Source organism: Halictus rubicundus, chromosome 14 (assembly GCF_050948215.1).
Source record: "Halictus rubicundus isolate RS-2024b chromosome 14, iyHalRubi1_principal, whole genome shotgun sequence".
NCBI lineage: Eukaryota > Metazoa > Arthropoda > Insecta > Hymenoptera > Halictidae > Halictus > Halictus rubicundus.
This window is the reverse complement of record NC_135162.1, coordinates 431756-451277: the sequence shown is the minus strand read 5'-3', so window position 1 is coordinate 451277 and position 19522 is coordinate 431756. Positions and strand designations below refer to the sequence as shown.

Below are 19522 nucleotides of genomic sequence, written 5' to 3'. Positions count from 1 at the left end.
TGTTGAGAGTACAAGACAGTTTTAATGAAACGGGAGCATTTATTTTGCTCTGTATTTTCTCTTCTATATTTATCCTGCTTGGAATTCCCGAAATGATACTAACTAAACAAATACTCCTCGCTATTATATTTTACCTTTAAATATTTCATCAAAAGTATATGATGCTCCAGAACTTTTATTAATCGAATAAAATGTAACTGTTAAAACTAAACGAACAAATAAGAAATTTTTGTCATAAACGTATAAAATCCACAGTCTAGTCATGACTAATATTAATCATTTGGTTCGATACGTGTTAAAGCAGAAAAGAAAACATTCCAAATAACTTTTATTTATGAAGATTAACAGTTTCGTTTTATTCTCAATTATAGTTATAACATACCTGTGTACGTATGTCGCATTGTACAGCATGGTTTGAAGCTTTTTCTCCCAGAGTGTCGTTTCAGCGAATAGCTTAAACGAAATAAAACAATAAAATTACTTGGACTCTCGGAATATTGCAGAAAGGAAAGGTGGTTATTACGAAGTTCCTGTGGAAGCAGGGCCCGGAGCGAAAACCGGGGAAAAGCCATACACAGGTTTAGGAACAGGCGAGGGCGTGGTCCTGGAACCATTGCCCTTGGATGAGAACGGATTGCCATTAGAAATACCATTAGCACCCGGCGATGAATCTCTCCCTTGGCGAAAAGGGCGGGTGCATCGTCGACCTCGACCCGCCGGCGTAACGCCATGGCGGAAAGCAAAGCCAAAATCCCATGACACTTCCTTGGACAAGCTGCAAGCAGCTGAGAGCCAAGTGAAACCATGGACGGAGCAGGCAGTAACCCTGAAGAAGACTCCTCACGTGCCTCGAGAACTACCGAAGGAAAAGTTAGAGGAAGTCGAACTGAAACCGGCTAAAATTGAGAAGAAGGAGATCAGGAGACCCAGCTTAGAGCCTGTCGACTTGAAACCCGTCTTGAAAGACGTGACGAAGGAGATCAGGACCGAAGAGAAGGTAACACGTCTCGAAGAGACTACGGACGAAGTTTACACCGAAGAAGAGGACACGAGGTTTCTGAAAACCACTCGAGAAGTGGACGAAGACGTTCAGCGAAAGAAGGACGAACCAAAACCATGGACAGAGGAGAAGGTAACGCTGAAGAGGGCGAAGCTTGATAGGAAAGAGATCCCTAAGGAGACCGTGGAGTCCGTCGAGCTGAAGCCTTCGAAGATCGTGAAGAAGGAGATCAGGAAGTCGAGCTTGGAAAGAGTGGACTTGAAACCGGTTCCGACCACAGCGACAGAAAAGGTCACCGAAGAGATCACTAAAACATCTGAGTACGTTGAAGAGGAGGACACTTCCCTGTTGGATCTATCGAGAACCGAAGAAATAAAGAAGGTGAAGAAAGAGAAGATCGAGGAGAAGCAAGTCGAGCAAGCTAAGCCTTGGACTGAGGAGAAGGTCACGCTGAAGAAAGCAAAGCCTTTGAGAAAGGAAGTCGAGAAGGAAACTCTGGAGACGGTTGAGTTGAAACCATCCAAGATTAGCAAAACACCGGTTCGTAAGCCTAGTCTGGAGCAGGTAGACTTGAAGCCAGTTCCGAAGACAGTGACTGAACAAGTGACTAAAGAGTCAGAGGTGACAACGTCTGAGTACGCTGAAGAGGAGGACACTTCTCTGTTGGATGTATCTCGAACCGAAGAGGTGAAGAAGTTGAGGAAAGAGAAGATCGAAGCGAAGCCTGAGCAGCCTAAGCCTTGGACAGAGGAGAAGGTCACGTTGAAGAGAGCGGCGCATGTGAAGAAAGAAGTTGAAAAGGAGACCATCGAAGCCGTTGAGTTGAAACCGTCGAAAATTACCAAAGCGCCTATCCGGAAGCCGAGTCTTGAAACAGTGGATCTGAAATCAGTGACGAAGAAGACCACAGCAGAGACGATAGAAGAGGTCACCAAGAAGGTGGACTACGTCGAGCAGGAAGACACAACGTTGCTTGACGTCACCAAAGACACGCAGATCAAGAAAACGAGGAAGGAGTCGATACCGACCGAGAAGGTAGAACAGCCTAAGCCCTGGACGGAAGAGATGGTAACCCTGAAGAAGACCAAACCTCAAAAGAAAGAAACTCCTAAAGAGACGATCGAGACGGTGGAGTTGAAACCATCGCGACCGGAGAAACCAGAAATCGAGAAACCGAGTCTCGATCGCGTGGACTTGAAGCCGGTGCCTAAAGAAACCCCGAAGGAAGCGCCGCAGAAACCCGAAGAGAAAGGTGTGTACGTCGAAAAGGACGACACCACTCTTCTCGAAGTAACATCGGAGGAGGTTCTTCAAGTTGACAAGAAGGTGAAGAAGAAACCCGAGGTTGTTGAGAAGAAGCCGGAATCGAAGCCTTGGACCGAGGAGAGGGTTACCTTGAAGAAGACCAAGGTCGAGCAAAAGGAAGTCCAGAAGGAAGTAGTGGAAGAGGTTACTCTGAAACCGACGAGAACGCAGAAGAAAGAAATCACGAAGGAGACTTTGGAGAAGGTGGACCTGCAAAAGGTGGTCGATAAGACTCAATTTGTTGAAGAAGAAGACACGCGGCTGTTAAAGATCGATAAAGACGAGAGGATTGAGGAAGAGAAGGTGGAGAAGGCTGTCAGTTGGAGGAAAGAGAGAAAGCCGAAAGAGAAGGCGCCGTATCACGAGGAGGAGGATCAGACGTTGCTCGACGTGAAGAGAGACGTTGAAGAGAAACAGGAGCAGAAAGAAGTACCGGTACCGTGGGCGAGAGGCAAGAAGAAACCAACGGAGAAGGCGCCGTATCACGAGGAGGAGGATCAAACGTTGCTCGACGTGAAGAGAGACGTTGAAGAGAAGCAAGAGCAGAAAGAAGTACCGGTACCGTGGGCGAGAGGCAAGAAGAAACCAACGGAGAAAGCACCTTACCGAGAGGAGGATGACACGTCTCTTCTCGACATCAAAAAGACTGAAACGACGACTGAGAAACAGGCAACAGAGGAAGTGCCTGTTCCATGGGTACGAGGGAAGAAGAAGAAACCCGAAGTGCCGGAAGAGAAGCCTGAAGAGGAGGAGAAGCCGACGGAAACGACGGTTCCTTGGCTTCGAGGCAAGAAAGTGCCGCAAAAGATACCCGAGAAGAAGGAGGAACCGGTTGAAGACATTAAATCGGTGTCGCTGAAACCAGTCAGACGCGAACGGGCACCTGAAGAGAAAGAGAAGCCAGAGGAGATAGTCCTGAAGCCTGTAAAACGCATTCCACGGGAAGAAGAGGAGAAAGAGGAGGTACAACTGAAACCCATTCCGAAACGCAAACCCGACGAGAAACCACAGGAAGAAATTCAATTGAAACCATTCCAGAAACCGAAACCCGAAGAAGTGGAGAAAGAGAGACCGGAAGAGGAACAGCCGACAGAGGTATCGGAAGTGTCCTGGCGCCGGAAACCGAAACCGAAGAAACCGGAAGAGAAACCTGTCGAAAAGGAGAAACCGGTTGAGAAAGTACCGGAAGAAGTTAAAACTGTCGAAGACAAAGTAGTGAGGAAGAGAGAGGAGGAAACAGTCGAGGACTTCAAATCTCTGGCTTTGAAGCCTGTGAAACGCGGCAAGAGGCCTGAAGAGAAGGAAGAGAAAGAGGAAGTCACCTTGAAACCGGTGAAACATCTCCCGAAAGAAGAGGAATCGAGGGAGGAGATCAAGTTGAAACCGGTGGAGAAACCATTGAAACCGGAAGTGGAGGAAGAAAAGCCAACGGAGGTGTCGGAGTTGCCATGGCGACGAGGCAAGAAGAAGTACGTAGACGTTACGCCAGAGGTTACCGAAGAGAAGAAAGTTGAAGAGGAGCAACAAGAGGTATCTGCAGTCAGTTGGCGTAAACCGAAGAAAGAGAAGGTCGTGAAGGAAATTGAAAAGCAACCTGAGACTGAAGACTTCTCTGCTGTTGTATTGAAGCCTACCAAACGAGGGAAGAAGCCTGATGAAAAGATTGAACAGGAGGAAGTTGTTCTGAAGCCGGTTAAGCAATTACCGAAAGAGGGAGAAACGGCAGAAGAAGTGACTCTTAAACCCGCAAAATTAGAGAAACCAGAAACTGTAGAAAATGGGGAAGCCCCAGAAGAGAAAACTGAACTACCATGGCGCCGTGGTAAGAAAGCAAAGAAAGTACCAGAAGCAGTTCAGATCGAAGAGGTACCAAAACCTGAGGAAGAAGTGCCGACGGTACAAAAATCTGAAGAGGAAATTACGTTGAAACCGGTAAGAAAAGAAAAACCGGAAGAGGAGAAAGCTGATATCAGATTGAAACCTGCGAAACGGTTACCGAAACCAGAAGAAGAGAAACCCGAAGAAGTTACTTTGAAATCTGCTAAACGACTTCCTAAGGCAGAAGAGGAAAAGGAAGAGGTTACTTTGAAACCCATTAAAAAAGAAAAGCCGGAAGAAGAAAAACCGGAAGTGAAATTGAAACCATTCAAACGATTACCAAAACCAGAAGAAGAGAAACCTGAAGAAGTTACTCTGAAACCTATTAAACGACTTCCTAAGGAGGAGGAGGAGAAGGAAGAGGTTACTTTGAAACCCATTAAGAAAGAAAAGCCGGAAGAGGAAAAACCGGAAGTGAAATTGAAACCGTTCAAACGATTACCAAAACCAGAAGAAGAAAAACCTGAAGAGGTTACTTTGAAACCAGCTAAACGACTTCCTAAGGAAGAGGAGGAAAAGCAAGAGGTTACTTTGAAACCCATTAAGAAAGAAAAGCCGGAAGAAGAAAAGCCAGAAATAAAATTGAAACCATTCAAACGGCTTCCGAAGGAAAAGGAAGAGAAACCTGAGGAAGTTGTTTTGAAACCAGCCAAACGGCTTCCAAAGGAGGAAGAAGAGAAAGAAGAGATTACATTGAAACCAATTAAGAAAGAAAAGCCGGAAGAAGAGAAACCAGAAATAAAATTGAAACCTTTCAAACGTCTTCCTAAGGAAGAGGAAGAGAAACCTGAAGAAGTAATCTTGAAGCCGGCGAAACGACTCCCTAAGGAAGAGGAGGAGAAGGAAGAGGTTACATTGAAACCAATTAAGAAAGAAAAACCGGAAGAAGAGAAACCAGAAATAAAATTGAAACCTTTCAAACGTCTACCTAAGGAAGAGGAAGAGAAACCTGAGGAAGTAATCTTGAAGCCAGCGAAACGACTTCCTAAGGAAGAAGAGGAGAAGGAAGAGGTTACATTGAAACCGATTAAGAAAGAAAAGCCAGAAGAAGAAAAACCGGAAATAAAATTGAAACCATTCAAACGGCTTCCAAAGGAAGAGGAAGAGAAACCTGAGGAAGTTGTTTTGAAACCAGCCAAACGGCTTCCTAAGGAGAAAGAAGAGAAAGAAGAGATTACATTGAAACCAATTAAGAAAGAAAAGCCGGAAGAAGAAAAACCGGAAATAAAATTGAAACCATTCAAACGGCTTCCCAAGGAAGAGGAAGAGAAACCTGAGGAAGTTGTTTTGAAACCAGCCAAACGGCTTCCAAAAGAAGAAGAAGAGAAGGAAGAGGTTACTCTAAAACCGATTAAGAAAGAAAAAGCAGAAGAGGAAAAGCCGGAGGTGAAACTCAAACCTGTAAAACGATTGGAGAAACCTGAAGAAGAGAAACCTGAAGAAGTAACCTTGAAACCAGTGAAACTTCTTCCTAAGGAAGAAGAAAAGCCTGAGGAAATAAAACTGAAGCCGGTAAAGAGAGAAAAGCCAGAAGTAGAGAAACCTGAAGAAGTAAAATTGAAGCCTGTGAAACGTTTACCAAAACCGGAGGAAGAAAAACCAGAAGAGGTAGCCTTGAAACCGGTAAAACGAGTACCTAAGGAAGAAGAGAAACCTGAAGAAGTGAAACTGAAACCGATTCCAAAACCAGAGAAGCCAGAAGAAGTTAAGAGAGAGGAGATAGTACCACAGCCAATTGTGCCTGTAGAAGTCGAAGAGAAGCCTGAGGAGGAGGAAGCACCGAAACTCCCATGGCGCCGTGGCAAGAAGGCGAAGAAGGTCGTCGACTTCCGCGAAGAAGTTACCGTTGTGCCAATCGATCAAGAGAAAGTTGTCACTGAAGTTCAGGAAGAGGTAACAGTCGTAGAACAGAGGGCTGAAGAAGTCGTTCGAATGAAGACCGAAGAAATTATTGTAAAGAAACCAGAAGAGGCTCCGACAATGCCTTGGCGAAGACCGAAAGAACCGGTACCCGAGAAGGTTCAAGTGGAAGAAGTAAAGGCTGAAGAGGTCAAGGAAGAAGAGAAAGTGGTCGAAGAGGTCACAGAGGTCTCTTGGCGAACGAAACGAAAGCCGAAGAAGCCGGAAGAAGTCGAGAAACCTGAGGAAGTGGTCCTGAAACCTGTCAAGAAAGAGAAGCCTGAAGAGAAACCCAAAGAGAAAGAGGTGCCAGAACTAGCACCTGTCAAGGTAGAAGAGGTACCTGAGGAGACAGTAGAAAAAGTAGAATCGGTTATCGAGATAACCAGGAGGAGACCAAAGAAACCTGAAGAGTTACCTGCGCCGGTAGAGAAAGTAGAAGAGACCGTGGTCACTGCTGAAAAGACCCAGGTGACCAAGAAGGTTGTCAAGGTCGAAGATGTTGCGCAACAGGTGGTCGAGGTCGAGCAAAGGGTAAAGGAAGAAGTGCAAGCTGAAGATCGCAGAAGAAAACGCAAACAGCGTACCCAGGTCGAGATATCGATCACGGACAAAGACAAAAAGATCGCACCGAGATTCATCCAAAAACTTCAGCCGGTTATTGCTGAACCGGAGACCACCGCAAGGTTCACTTGCACGGTATTTGGCAATCCGTTCCCAGAAATCTCCTGGTACAGAAACGAGCAGGAGCTTCACGACAGCGAGAAGTATATCATGACCATTTTCGAAACAACCGCCGCCTTGGAGATCACGAAGGTGAAGGAGGAGGACGCCGGCATGTATTCTTGCAGGGCGTCGAATCCTGCGGGGGTGGCCACGTCCACCGTCAATCTCGTGATATTCGGTATTCAAACTGTTCATGATGATGTCCGTGTGATTGTTCTGGTTTTAATTACCACTGTACAGCCGCTCTGAATTTTTGCTGTTTTGACATTTAATTTACTTGTAGACTGTCGTGCACTAAATGCGAATTTGACAGCCATGTTTCTGCGTTGCCTTCAATTTTCTTTTTTTAATCTTAAGCAGTCAGTCAAATGATTTAGAAATCATCGATTTAATGTCGAAACACAAAATGTGCGTTGAATAGTGTATTTCAGCAATTTTAGAAACCGCTTCAGTTTTGTTGTACTCTGAATGTATTATTGCCGGCCAAAAGCATAAGACCAGTTTTATGATTTATGAAAGAGTGAAAGATTATTTTACGATTGATTGATGAATATAAAAATTATTTTTATTCACAGGCTTCGTTCTTTTGGCTGGTTGAATTTTGTGTGTTTATGTCATTTGTACAATTTGTTCAACAGGCACTTGCGCTTACTTGAGAAATAATTGGTGAAATACGAATCTTTCAGATGGTTGAAACAGTTTAAACATTTACCGCCTTTTTGTTATACTAATTGAAAAAACATTCCGTTTATTAGCAATTTTTAACATAATCTAGAATGACCTTGACATAATGACCATTTCAATTTACAGAAATAAACGATAAAACAGTAAAACAATTATGTGAGTGCCAGAAAAGCTGTTTATTGTCATACACAATTCGTTTACGAGTCCTTACAATAAATAATTTTTTGCAGTGTTATAATGATCAGTAATTCAACAATACATTTATCTATTTGAAAAATATTAGATATAAGATAATTGCATAATTAAATTTCAGCTTTCAATCATCTTACTGATTCGCTTACAATTTTTCGTACAGCCACTTTTCACAGACTAGTAATTTCAAGTGTTTTCTTGTCTACCGCAATGGCCGCTCTGCATAGTTACACAATAAGCTTGAATATTACTAGATCATTAATCTAGGACAACTGCAACACATCGTTAAATAGAGACAAGCTTCCGCTCTTGAAACGAATACATTAAATCGAAAAAGTATTGGCACACTAAGTTTTTTTTTGTGATAATCTGTATTAGAAAGATAGCATATTGATGCAATTTAATTTTCATAGTAGTTTATTGTACACAGGAATATTATACAAATTTAATGATTTACTATTGAAGAATTTTATAGAAAATCATGTAATCAAGAACTATATCCTACAAAAAATTTCCTAAAAATGTTACACTTAAATAATGCTGTGCCAATACCTTTTTGCCTCACTGTGTGCCGGAAAACGTTTGTGCATGAAGTCTGGCGGTGTTCAGAGAAATTCGTAATGACTATGACGTTAATACCAAATTCTATCGTCAGAAAAAGAAGAGGAGGGCGTGGCACCACACTTTGCGATACCCATAAAACCACTGATGGTCGAGGAGCACAAACCGGCAGTACTCGAGTGCGTTGTCACCGGAACCCCGATGCCGGAAGTAAAATGGTACCGCGGGGAGCGGGAGCTGAAGCCGAAGAGCGGCAGGGAGATCAGTTTCAATCCTGAAACCGGAGAGGCTAAACTGGAGATACTGGAGCCGACGCCAGAGGACGAAACGATTTATCGCGTCCGCGCAGTGAACAAATTCGGTCGCGCCGAATGCAGAGCGAATTTGGTGATCAGCAGCGTGGTTAGGGTCAGCAAACCGGAAGTTCTAAGGGCGCCGAAGATCACCAGACCTCTGCCAGCTTTGGTGGCAGAGCGAGGACAGCCTCTGACCTTGTCAGCCGATTTCGAGAGCAAACCGACTCCCGAGGTGAAATGGTTCAGAAACGGAACGGAGATCGTTCCGTCCGACAAACGTGTGATCAACATCTACGAGAATACGGCTGAACTGTTCATTCCCGATGTCGAGAAGAAAGATGGCGGCAAGTACGAGATTAGGGTACAGAACCCTGTAGGCGAGGCGAGAAGCTCTGGATCTGTCACGGTGAAAGAACGACAGGACAAGACCGACGAGGTGAAAGCTCCGAGATTCATCGAGCCTATACAACCGCAAATCGTTGCTGAAGGAGAGGTGGTCATCATGGAGGCCAAGGTCGAGTCCTATCCCACTGCGTCCTTCCAATGGTTCCACGAAACCCGTCCGTTGGAGGTATTTCAACTTTATCTTTACTTTCTGCGAAAATTATGCCGCGTTTTACGGCATTATCTGATTGTTGATATCAGGAAAACTGCATCCCCCATTGTGCATATACATTTCGTTTATATAATGTAAATATAAAATATTTATTATTTTGTTTTGTACACAATATATTTTCGTAGTTCCATAAATATTGTGTGCCTACCTATACCGAAAAGTTTTTAAACGATTATAAATATCTTTTTATCATTCTTAATGATATCTTGTCCTGTTTTAAATTCAAAAACTGGTATCCCAAAAGTTGTTTCCATTTATAAATTCTATACTGCAACAATGTACTGTGCGCTGATAGTCAAAAAATAGTTTTCGAGAATCGACGTAATTATAATAAAATCTAAGTGATAAGGGGTCGTATGCAGAGAAATAAGTAAATACTCGTGAGTATAATAAAACCTATACATTTTGTGCTAGCAAATACTAGATTTCTTATGTTTAACGTTCCACTAGCTGTAATGTTAGGTAATGAAATTCAGTGAGTACTATTTCGAATAAATACTTCATCATTTAGTTACTTATTTAATCACGAGTAAAACCTTTTACTTGACTGTGTACGCGTAAGGCTCGTAGAAACTAAAAATGCTGAATATATAAACTGGAAACGGGGATTTTTCAACTCGATCTGAAAATTGTGTTTGCAGTCGACATCTCAGGTGAGGATCGTAACGCAAGAGAACCGTTCGATCCTGATGATAAACGAGATAAAAACGGAGTACGCCGGCACTTATACCTGTCGCGCGGAGAACGTTGGCGGGTCGGTCACCTGTACAACCACCATAAATCTATTGGAAGTCCCGTGGGAAGAGACGGTGGAGCTGGTTTCGCCGACATTCGTCAAAAGATTATCCCCGGTCAGGGTCATGGACGGTGAAAGCGCGAATCTGACGTGCGTCGTGCAAGGCAAGCCCACGCCAAGAATCGAATGGTACCACGACAACAAACCGATCAAGGAGGGCAAGGAGATTACCATTTTACAAGATACCGAGGGTGTCTGTAGTCTGGCCATTACCGAGGTATTCCCTGAAGACGCCGGCGAATACACTTGTCGTGCCGTGAATCCTGTCGGCGAAGCTGTTTGCACGTCGTCGCTTGTCGTGGAAGGTAATTGCCCAACTTTCTCAATTATGCTAACCCCTTCATGTGCAAACTCGTCTCAGATACGTCATCACGTAACTGAACTGTGGATACTTGTACACAAATAAAATATTATACATCGATTCTAGGATTTTCATAAATGTGATTCTTAAATTTTCAGCATACGAGTACGTACCAGACTCGGAAATTGCATCCTCGATCGTTGCGACGTCACTTACTACAGGGCAAAGTGGTTCGGAAGAAGACCTCTTATCTCCCAAGGTCCGTTTACGTAAATATAATTGTACAACATTGTCGATTAAATACTTAATAGATTACTCAGACAGATTGTCTATTAGATAATTTCCTCTATTTCACATTCCCTACTGGCATCCCTAATAACTGAATTGTTCTCAACTATTGTTATATGGAAATTGCTTTCAGGAAACTCCCCTGTTCGATACGGATGAAGAATCCGCACCGGAGATAATTAAGAAACTTCCTCAGTTAGTTCCTACAAAAGATGGAGAGCTAACCAGGTACGAACCTATTCGATTGTCTATAACTGTAACGACAAATATTCATTTAAAACGAGATATAATTCAAAATAATAAAATTATTATTTTGAAGAAATATTGAGAAAATATATTTTCAATTTTGAGTACATAAATCAGTTCAGAGAAAGTAAAATTTCGTTCGTGTCTTCGTTTTCTGAAGCCTCGAAAAACCGATGTTTTCATAAAAATATGTATTCCTCCGACTAAAATTTGGAGTGTTCGTTGCAGACTGGAAGTGAAGGTCAAAGGAAAACCGAAGCCAGAAGGAAAATGGTACAAGCAGGGTGCAGAAATCGTGCCGTCTCAAGAATTCCAGATCGAAGAACTCGAGGACGGCACATCGGTGTTGACGATCGCCGAAACGTATCCAGACGACACGGGCGAGATTGTGTTCGAAGCGCACAATCCGCTCGGCGTATCGACCACGACGACATACCTGTCGGTAGAAGGTAACTATGCCTTCGAATTAGCCGTAGACGAATCTTCTAAAAAATGTGGTGGATGCTTCGCTAATTTGCTTGATACGAGTTCTTTTCAGCTGCGCTCTTCGATCGGGAATCATCATCGATGAATCTCCTAATTTATCCCGCCACCTCCCCTTGACGATCATATCAGACTCACACTGAACACTCACATCCTTCACCTACACTTTTTTTATATTCTTTTATCCAGCGTTCTGCTAACTCGTCGGGCCGTTTCAGCTCCATCTACTTCGCCGCTGAATAATCACGCGAAACAACAATTTCCTATCGAACGAAACACAATTTTAGTTCTCGTTCTACTCTTTTTACTTATTTTTTCTTCTTTTAGCTAGAAACTATTGAATTCTACTAAACTTATTGGTTCTGTAAAAATTCATTAATAATTGTAGATCATTATTTATTTTCTACTGAATACTGAAAGACTAGCATTTTATGACCTGTGTTAACAATGTTACTTTTATTCGCAATATAAGTAATGAAGTCGTTACAACAATTCTTTTTATGTACAGTTTTCGAATTTTTACATCATTTTATGATATTTCCCTTTAAAAACAAGATGCTAGTTCGTGTACGGGGTGAACAATTGAAATGGGAACGACTAAATATCTCCGTTATTCGAATGATTTTATGGAGAACATTGTCAGGTTATGTTGTACGATTTTAAAGAGTGCATGCAGCGATAAGGTTATCTTCTTCCAAAGTTATTTTTAAATAGTACAACTTCGCTCGGAGGATTTTTTCCATAAATTCATTGGTAACAGAGATATTTAAGTGTCCTCGTTTAAATGGCCCACTCTGTACAATAAATAGACTTGAACAGTTTTTATTAATCTCGGTCAGGTTTCGAGGGTTTCGCGGAATGATTCATAGGCCGAAGACGAATCGCTCTAATCCGACATAAACGCTTAAGTATACGCCCGCGAGATAGCCTTGAAGATGGAGCTGAAAGGGTCGAAGGTCCACGCGGGTGTCTAATCGTTCTGTCGTGTTCTCGAACGCAGGAATCCTCGGGACGAAGGAATACAGGAAACCGTCATGGGTAGCCGAGATGGAGGAGATGCAGGAAGCTCTCAGAGGTAAGAGTCAGTCCGAGGGACTGGATTGCATGCTGAGTGAACCGGAATGCAGTTTCTCGACCGACAGTCTGGACGATCGTGCGATCCGCGACGAGAGTTCGCATCGGAACAGTTCGACGATGATCAGCGAGTTCTCGTCGACGAGGACGTTGATGAACATCGACGACGAAGGTAAGAGATGCTTCGAGGAAGACGAAGAGACGTCTTCGATGGGTTTCTACCAGTGGCCAGAAGACACTCGGACTCGATGGGAGTCGAACAGGAGATCAACGTTGACGAGTATTCTTGGGAGATGAGCGAATCTAGCGAGCAACGAGTTGAAGACGTTGAATACCAATTGGAGATCAGGGAGGATAAATTGGCGACCGATGCCGAGGAGGTGAACACAGCGACGAGGAGGAAAATTTTCGAGAATCTGGAGAAATCTGGTACGAAGAGGAGTTCGGAAACGAAGCTAGTTTCGTCTACTGCGTCGTTCAAGGTGAAACGAGAGGTGCAGACGAGTGGATCGGGAAAATTGATCGCGCAAAAATCGAAACTGCGAACACCGAAGAGTCCGGTGGAAAAATTCGCTTCGTCTGCTAAGATGACGATGAGTGATCTTGATACGGAGATCGGTGCGAAGGTCAGGTCTCCGTCGCCGGTCAGAGCTAAGTGCGCTAAGCTTTCGGACAATAGAAATACAACAACCAGAAAATCGAGTTCGCCTTCTCCGACGAGGATGGAAAGGTCAAAGCAGCTATCGGCAACTGACAAAGTAGCTGCTAGCAGAGTGACAAGAGGGAGCAAATTGATAGAGGAGTTTGGCAACAACGCTATCGCCTGCAAAATAATAGACGACAGCGTAACAGCTGAAAGCGAATCGATGATGGAGGCATTAAGGGATGAGAAAAGAAAGAGGATCGTTTTGGACTTCGACGAATTTCCGCCGCCGAGGTCAGAGAAAAGGAGTCACGTGCGAATGCATCCCGATTTTCTGAATGTTCCCGAGCCTGGATTTTATCTGTCACCGATCGAAGAAAATAGCGAGGCGTCCATCGGTAGCGAACAGAGCAAGGTAGTCGCGAGGAATTATGCGCAAAAGATCGAGACAACGATAGAGTACGACCATGCGAGGAAGTATCATACTTATCCGAAATCTAGAATCCCGGTAGCCAGATGGTCCAAGGAGCGTCGCATTGGGAATCTGATGATGGACCCGAAAATGTATCCGCTCGAGCCTAGAGAAGTTGATTTGGAAGCGTTCCAGCAATTGCATACGGCGGACAGCCAAGAGGAATTGCAGGAGTTCTTGTTGCTGGAGAGTCAATGCAGCGGGAATCTCGGATTGGCGGGAAATATGTCAACGTCCGAGGTATCTTGTAGCGATCATCACAGCGAGGATGAGAGAGGCACCATGTCAGGTAGATTTTGCGAGTTATTTCGATACTAATCTTCTTAATCGCCTCTTTTTCTTTGGATTGTAGTCTGTGCTCCTGTTTTTATGGATTTAATTTGTCAAAAAGTACGAATCATGGTAGAAAATGATGGAAATTTGAACACTGTCTGGTTTTGCGTTCCAGCATTTAATATCTGATTCTTATACGTATATGTTGAAATGATTATAATTTTATGTTTACTTAAGTATAAATAAGTACGTACAAGTATAAATTAAACATATCAAAGATCAGGAGATGAAATATGCAGCAGTAGAATGATTAAAATGAAAAGAATTCGAAAAACAGTAAAAGTGCATACGACTCAAAAAAAAAAAATCAATTGTTTCGCGTTGTTGGTTTATTTGATTGTAGAGATGTTATTATTTTGGCATGGATTTGTTTGTGTACGTGTGTATATTTGTTTTTCTTGGCTAATCAGATTACTGACATCGGAGTCACGCGAGTCGCATAATCACCAAGCAAGACATCAGGTAACTGATCTATCCGCGTGTTTCCTTTATCGATGATAACATTTGATTGAATATTTGCTGTGCATTGTCTTTTCCAGCCACGCAAACTGTACCACGATTCATTCAAGAAATTACGGATGTTTACGCGAGGGAAGGTGAAACCGCGGTGTTCGAGTGCAGTTATTCCGGCCATCCTACTCCAGGTATAGCAAACTTGCAATTTCTTGTAATATTATCATTTTATTAACATTATCAATTATATTCTTGTAATCGTACTTTGCGAGATAATGCTGGTCATTTGGTTGTGAAAAGCTTGCATGCAAAATGCCATGCCAAATCGAGAGCAAATTGAGACCAAACCTTGGCCCCTTTATAGAGTAAATATTGTGCAAAATTGTGCCAAATTTTCATGGCAAATTCAAAGCAAATCAAGAGCACATTGTTTACTGGGTAATCACTTCTGTAAAAATCGTGTAGTCTTGAAACAGAAGATTATGAATCAACGATCTAAAAAGAGCGATTGGAATTTCCGTTCAAATCAGGAACAAACAGTCTCTACCGTACACTGTCGCCATTTTTCGAAGCAGGATAATATCTGTGCGTTTGTAAATTTTCAGATGTGGTATGGTACAAGAACGACAAGATGGTGATGAACACGCAGAACATAAAGGTGCGTCTCAACGAGGAGGAAAAGAAAACCTCGCTTACAATCAAACACGCGACCGAAGAGGACGACGCCACTTATGTTTGCAAAGCCACCAGCGAAATTGGACTGGCCACCACAAAAGCCAGATTGCACGTTACAGGTAAACAATCTCGCGATTTAACGACATCGCGAAATGAGTCTGCTATTGTACTTTATATCAATCACGAAAAAATATATATTTCTACTTGTAAACGTACATTGTCAACAGAAATAACGGGTGAAAGAAGGGTCTACGAGGATGAAGAAGTCGTCGAGGAGGAAATTAAGGAAGTTAAACCGAAAGAGAAACCGAAGAAGAAGAGAACCGAGCTGAGGAAGGCTAAGGAAACGAAAGAAAAGATCAAAGCCGAACGTGTAAAGATAGAAAAGAAAGAAGTGCGCAAGGAGAAGCTGAGTCCTAAAGAACAACCGGAAGAAAAGTTCGTAGATTTGTTATTATTTGCACACTTGAACGTCATGAATTCTGTTCATAATTCACTCATTTATAAATTACACTTTCAGGAAAATCGCCGACATCGAGGAGACGCAGGTGCTCGAGTCGACAGAGGTCATAGAAGAGAAGCCCGCAGAGGTAAATACCAAAATCTAAACAACCTTAACATAAGTAGAAAGCATAAAAAAAAATCTGACTAGGCGAATCCTATTACTAACTTTCCGTTCCAATAGAGGATGGTCCAAAAGACGCGAAGGTGTTCCAATATTTAATGACTACATCATCTTTTATTCTAAATTTACAGAAAAAGTTCTTAAAACTTCAACCCCTTCGGGCTTTTAGTCCACTCTGTATTACGTCTAGACTTTATTATCTGGAAAATGGGACAGATGTGGTAGTAACGCAACCGTTAATTCAACAATTAATCCTAAAATAAATAGGTATCCCGGGCAAAGAAGGTGGTACCAGTGCAAGAGCCGGTGATGACGGAAGCGACGGCGTCCCTGAAAAAGATCGACGATCAGAAGCCTCGAGATCTGGTCCCGAAACCCGAAGAGCGTGCGAAACGGGTGGTCGAAGAGCGCGAAAGTGTGGTCGTCGTCTCGGAGGTAACCACCGAGGACTTGGCGCCGGACTTCGTGGTCGAATCGGTTGTGGACCGAGCGCAGGTAACATCGGAGACCTTGCAGACAGTCTCGGTGTCCGAGGTGCACACGGAGAGCAGCGTGCAGGAGATCAGGCGAATGGAGGCGAAGCAGAGGAAAGCGTCGTCGCTGCCACCGTTGGCTTCCGTGCTTTCATGAGAATGATCGAGCTGCAACATGTCACCGTCGAGGAGGTCATCACGCACTTCGCGCCGGAGGACTTCCGGCCGCGCGCTTGGGAGGTTACAGAAGCCACGGAAGTAAGATTTTCTTGTCACTTTCAACTCTATAATACAGGGCTGAATGTAAATCAGTTTACCACTCAGGCGTATGCACTCTCCGTTAATTAATTAAACATTAAACAAATTTTCTCGTCACTGAATCTACAGTAGAGACATTTGAACGTCGAAGCTATCTCTTTAAAACTCGATGTACGATTTATTATGTACTACGGTTAAAATATAGACAATTTCTCGAAATTTAATATTAAAACAATTTTTAATTCACTATAGTTTCTTTAGCGGCAATATTTGATAAATGCTTCAGTTTCGAATAGTTTCTAAATCCTGTTACTAACTTTCCCTCATGCTTTCCACAAGTTAAATCTTTTTGCTACATTTCAATTATTTAATAAAACGCTAGTGTCTGGCTTCACACAAGCCGATTTCGATGAAAACAACTTAAAAGGGTGTATGACAATCAATTTTCTTTTATTAAATTGAGGGTTTTCGAATGGGGAGTTTAGTCACACCAGGAACTTTCTATAGATCACAGATTGAAGTTTGCATACAAATGGCTTGAGCAAGGAAAGGAAGACCAACAATTTTTGGACATTATTTGAACGAATGTCTTTTTCGGAAATGTTTCGCATTGTTCTCCAACACGCATTTGTTTTAGGTGGAGACGGAGGAACATGTCGCGGAACGGGTGGATATCGTCCGCAAGACCGAGGTCCATTTCATGGGTAAGTCGAGACTGCGTGACGCGAGGTTTGAAACGAAAAGAAACATTAAAAGAATTAACGAACTTCGGACTTGCAGCATCACAAATCCGTTGCAGTTTTTGTTTCTAGACTATTAAAAACCATAGATTTTGGTGTGTGCTTGCGTGGCTGCCTCATGAATACAATGTTGTACATGATCCTAATTTTTTCTTTTTCTTTTTTTTTTGTAAATATTTCGCCGCTTTACAGCTAGACATAAGCTCCGACTAAGCATGCGTCCTTTTTTTTCTTGTACCTACACATATAACAAAATACACAAAGATAGTTTCGACATCTTTGTACGTTTACACACTGTACATTTGATTTATCGAATAAAATGAATATATTTTTACAACGTGCCATAATCGTTGCGTGTGTGTTGTTGTTTTTTTCTCACTTCTGTGTTCGTTTGATGATCCTAATCCCGAGTCTCCCACGAAATCGAACGATCTTTTGATTGCAAAGAGGAGGGACGAAAGAAAAGCCGTCCGCACGCAGGATATTCGAGACATTAAAGGTTTGAAGCAACGAGTTTCAGTGCATGGGTTATACGTTCGAATAATCGGTCATTCCATTAGTGAATGGAGAGCAGCATTAATCGTTTTTCTTATCATACCTTCGAGAAACGCATCAGTGTCCGGACTGTCGACACCACATCAAGATCTTTTCTCATCTGCATTTACTAGTTCTACTTTGTATTCGCTTTAATCCACTTGCATTTATAGATTCAACATTCCGTGACTTAAGTATCTCATTTCATATTTTCATTATACAGAGCGTACCGTGATAGAAGATACTTAAATTGAATGTGGGATAAAGTTCATTCACGTTTAATTTGATTGAAAAAACACTTTTTCTCAATACAGATTCGAAAATTCGTTATACACACGTCGCATACAATGTGGCTGACAAAAGTGCCTGTGTATCACTTACTCATTCCACTTGAACGAATAACATTAACGATACATTATTTATATTTCAATGATTCCGCATAGGATTTATTTTGAAATTTTGAATTAACGGTACTATCTAGTAATTTTTTAAATTTATAAATCATAATTTATTGAATATTCTATAAAATTTAAATCAGTGTATTTCATTTTCAAGAAACCGAGAACTTTAGTTATTTTCAATTTTAATAGTTTCAGTTATTTTGTTTTAAATTTTCTTCATTTTACTCCATCGTCAGATGTCATAGTTAAATTATTAAAAAAATAGTGATCACTCTTCAGTATAACTAACGTATCAAATTGTAGGGGACATCTAATAATATCGTATCACTGTATCATCACTTAAGAACAGCAGAAGTAGTAACAGTCAGTAATGGTCAGACACAAATGAAGTAATACTCAAACGCGCGCTCGACAAACCAATTTTCAATCTCGACTTTTCCAAAAGAGTTAGTAAATATTGTTTGTAGTAAAAATTTGTATTACATTTACTTTATTCATTCATCAACATTCCAATTTGCAATTATACTCCCGTCCCGACGCGCTTTGTATAATTTTCAGATATATTTAAAAAAGATGTAGAATAGGGTGATCTACAAAAAACGTTTTAGAATTCGTGGATACACATTTAGCAGTTAATAAAATGGATAAAATATTTCAAATTAATGCAAAAACGAATTTCTTCAATCGTTTCTTCTAGATCACACCCCCACAATGTAAAAACCTGGTAATTTTGAACGGATACGAAATTTGTCTATTTTATAAAATTGAGCTTAAAGATCATTCTAATTACTTCATGAAGATTCATCTCATCTCATGCTGATTTATACTGATTTATAGTTCTGGTATAACGTAGAAAAAAGTAATCTAGTCATGAAGTATGTACGTGGTGATCGCACGATACGGTCTCTACGTAATGTTTTTATTTTATTATTCTTTCAGATGCATGAAGCTTAACTTGATCGAATAATAAGCAGTAAAATATGTCTGCCTAAGCCGCTATGCTTTTCCACGCGCCGTATTCCTCCATAGTAACGTTCTCTTACCCTAACGTAATTGTCCTCTTAATCACTATCCGATCCAACACCAAAACTCGACGCTTCGCGATATGAGCTTCGCGCTGCTAATACAGTTTTTAATGTAAGTAAAATACAATCTGTGTCTCTGTTCGTGTATTCCATGGGTTTCATTCTGAATCATAATCAGTTTGGTGTTATTATTATCATCACCGTGCCGTTAGTTGTGTAGTTTTCTAGTGTTTTACAAGTGTAGAGTTTTCGAAGAAACTGTGAAATAATACGCGTGAAAATACACTGTAATTAATCATCATTTTCACGTCTCAATTACTAGATTATGAACTAAATTCTTCTGTTCACAACTAATTTCTGAGAGCGTTCAATTTGATTTTACAACAACATTTGTAGAAACGATCGAAGCTATATATAATTGTCTGGAAGGTATTTTCAGTTTTCGGAAAGATTTAGTTCACGACCTAATGTAATTTTAATTATAATTTGGATAGTTCATATTATTAAAGGCCCGCGTATGTACTATGTTTCATAAGTTACGTATT

At 41.7% G+C, this 19522-nt stretch overlaps 1 protein-coding gene across 1 annotated transcript in view; it reads left to right on the top strand.

Moving 5' to 3' along the window:
• Positions 1–475: 475 nt before the first annotated feature.
• Positions 476–19522, top strand: part of LOC143360816 (uncharacterized) — a gene marked incomplete at its 5' end in the record, with an annotated part of 55517 nt that continues 36470 nt past the window's right edge. The window contains 15 exon segments of the mRNA XM_076799972.1: positions 476–6986; positions 8340–9112; positions 9799–10258; positions 10413–10513; positions 10676–10770; positions 11017–11237; positions 12272–12346; positions 14333–14437; positions 14852–15040; positions 15149–15359; positions 15442–15511; positions 15814–16137; positions 16140–16277; positions 16915–16981; positions 17463–17516. Of these exon segments, the coding sequence (XP_076656087.1) occupies positions 476–6986; positions 8340–9112; positions 9799–10258; positions 10413–10513; positions 10676–10770; positions 11017–11237; positions 12272–12346; positions 14333–14437; positions 14852–15040; positions 15149–15359; positions 15442–15511; positions 15814–16137; positions 16140–16277; positions 16915–16981; positions 17463–17516 (9394 nt within the window).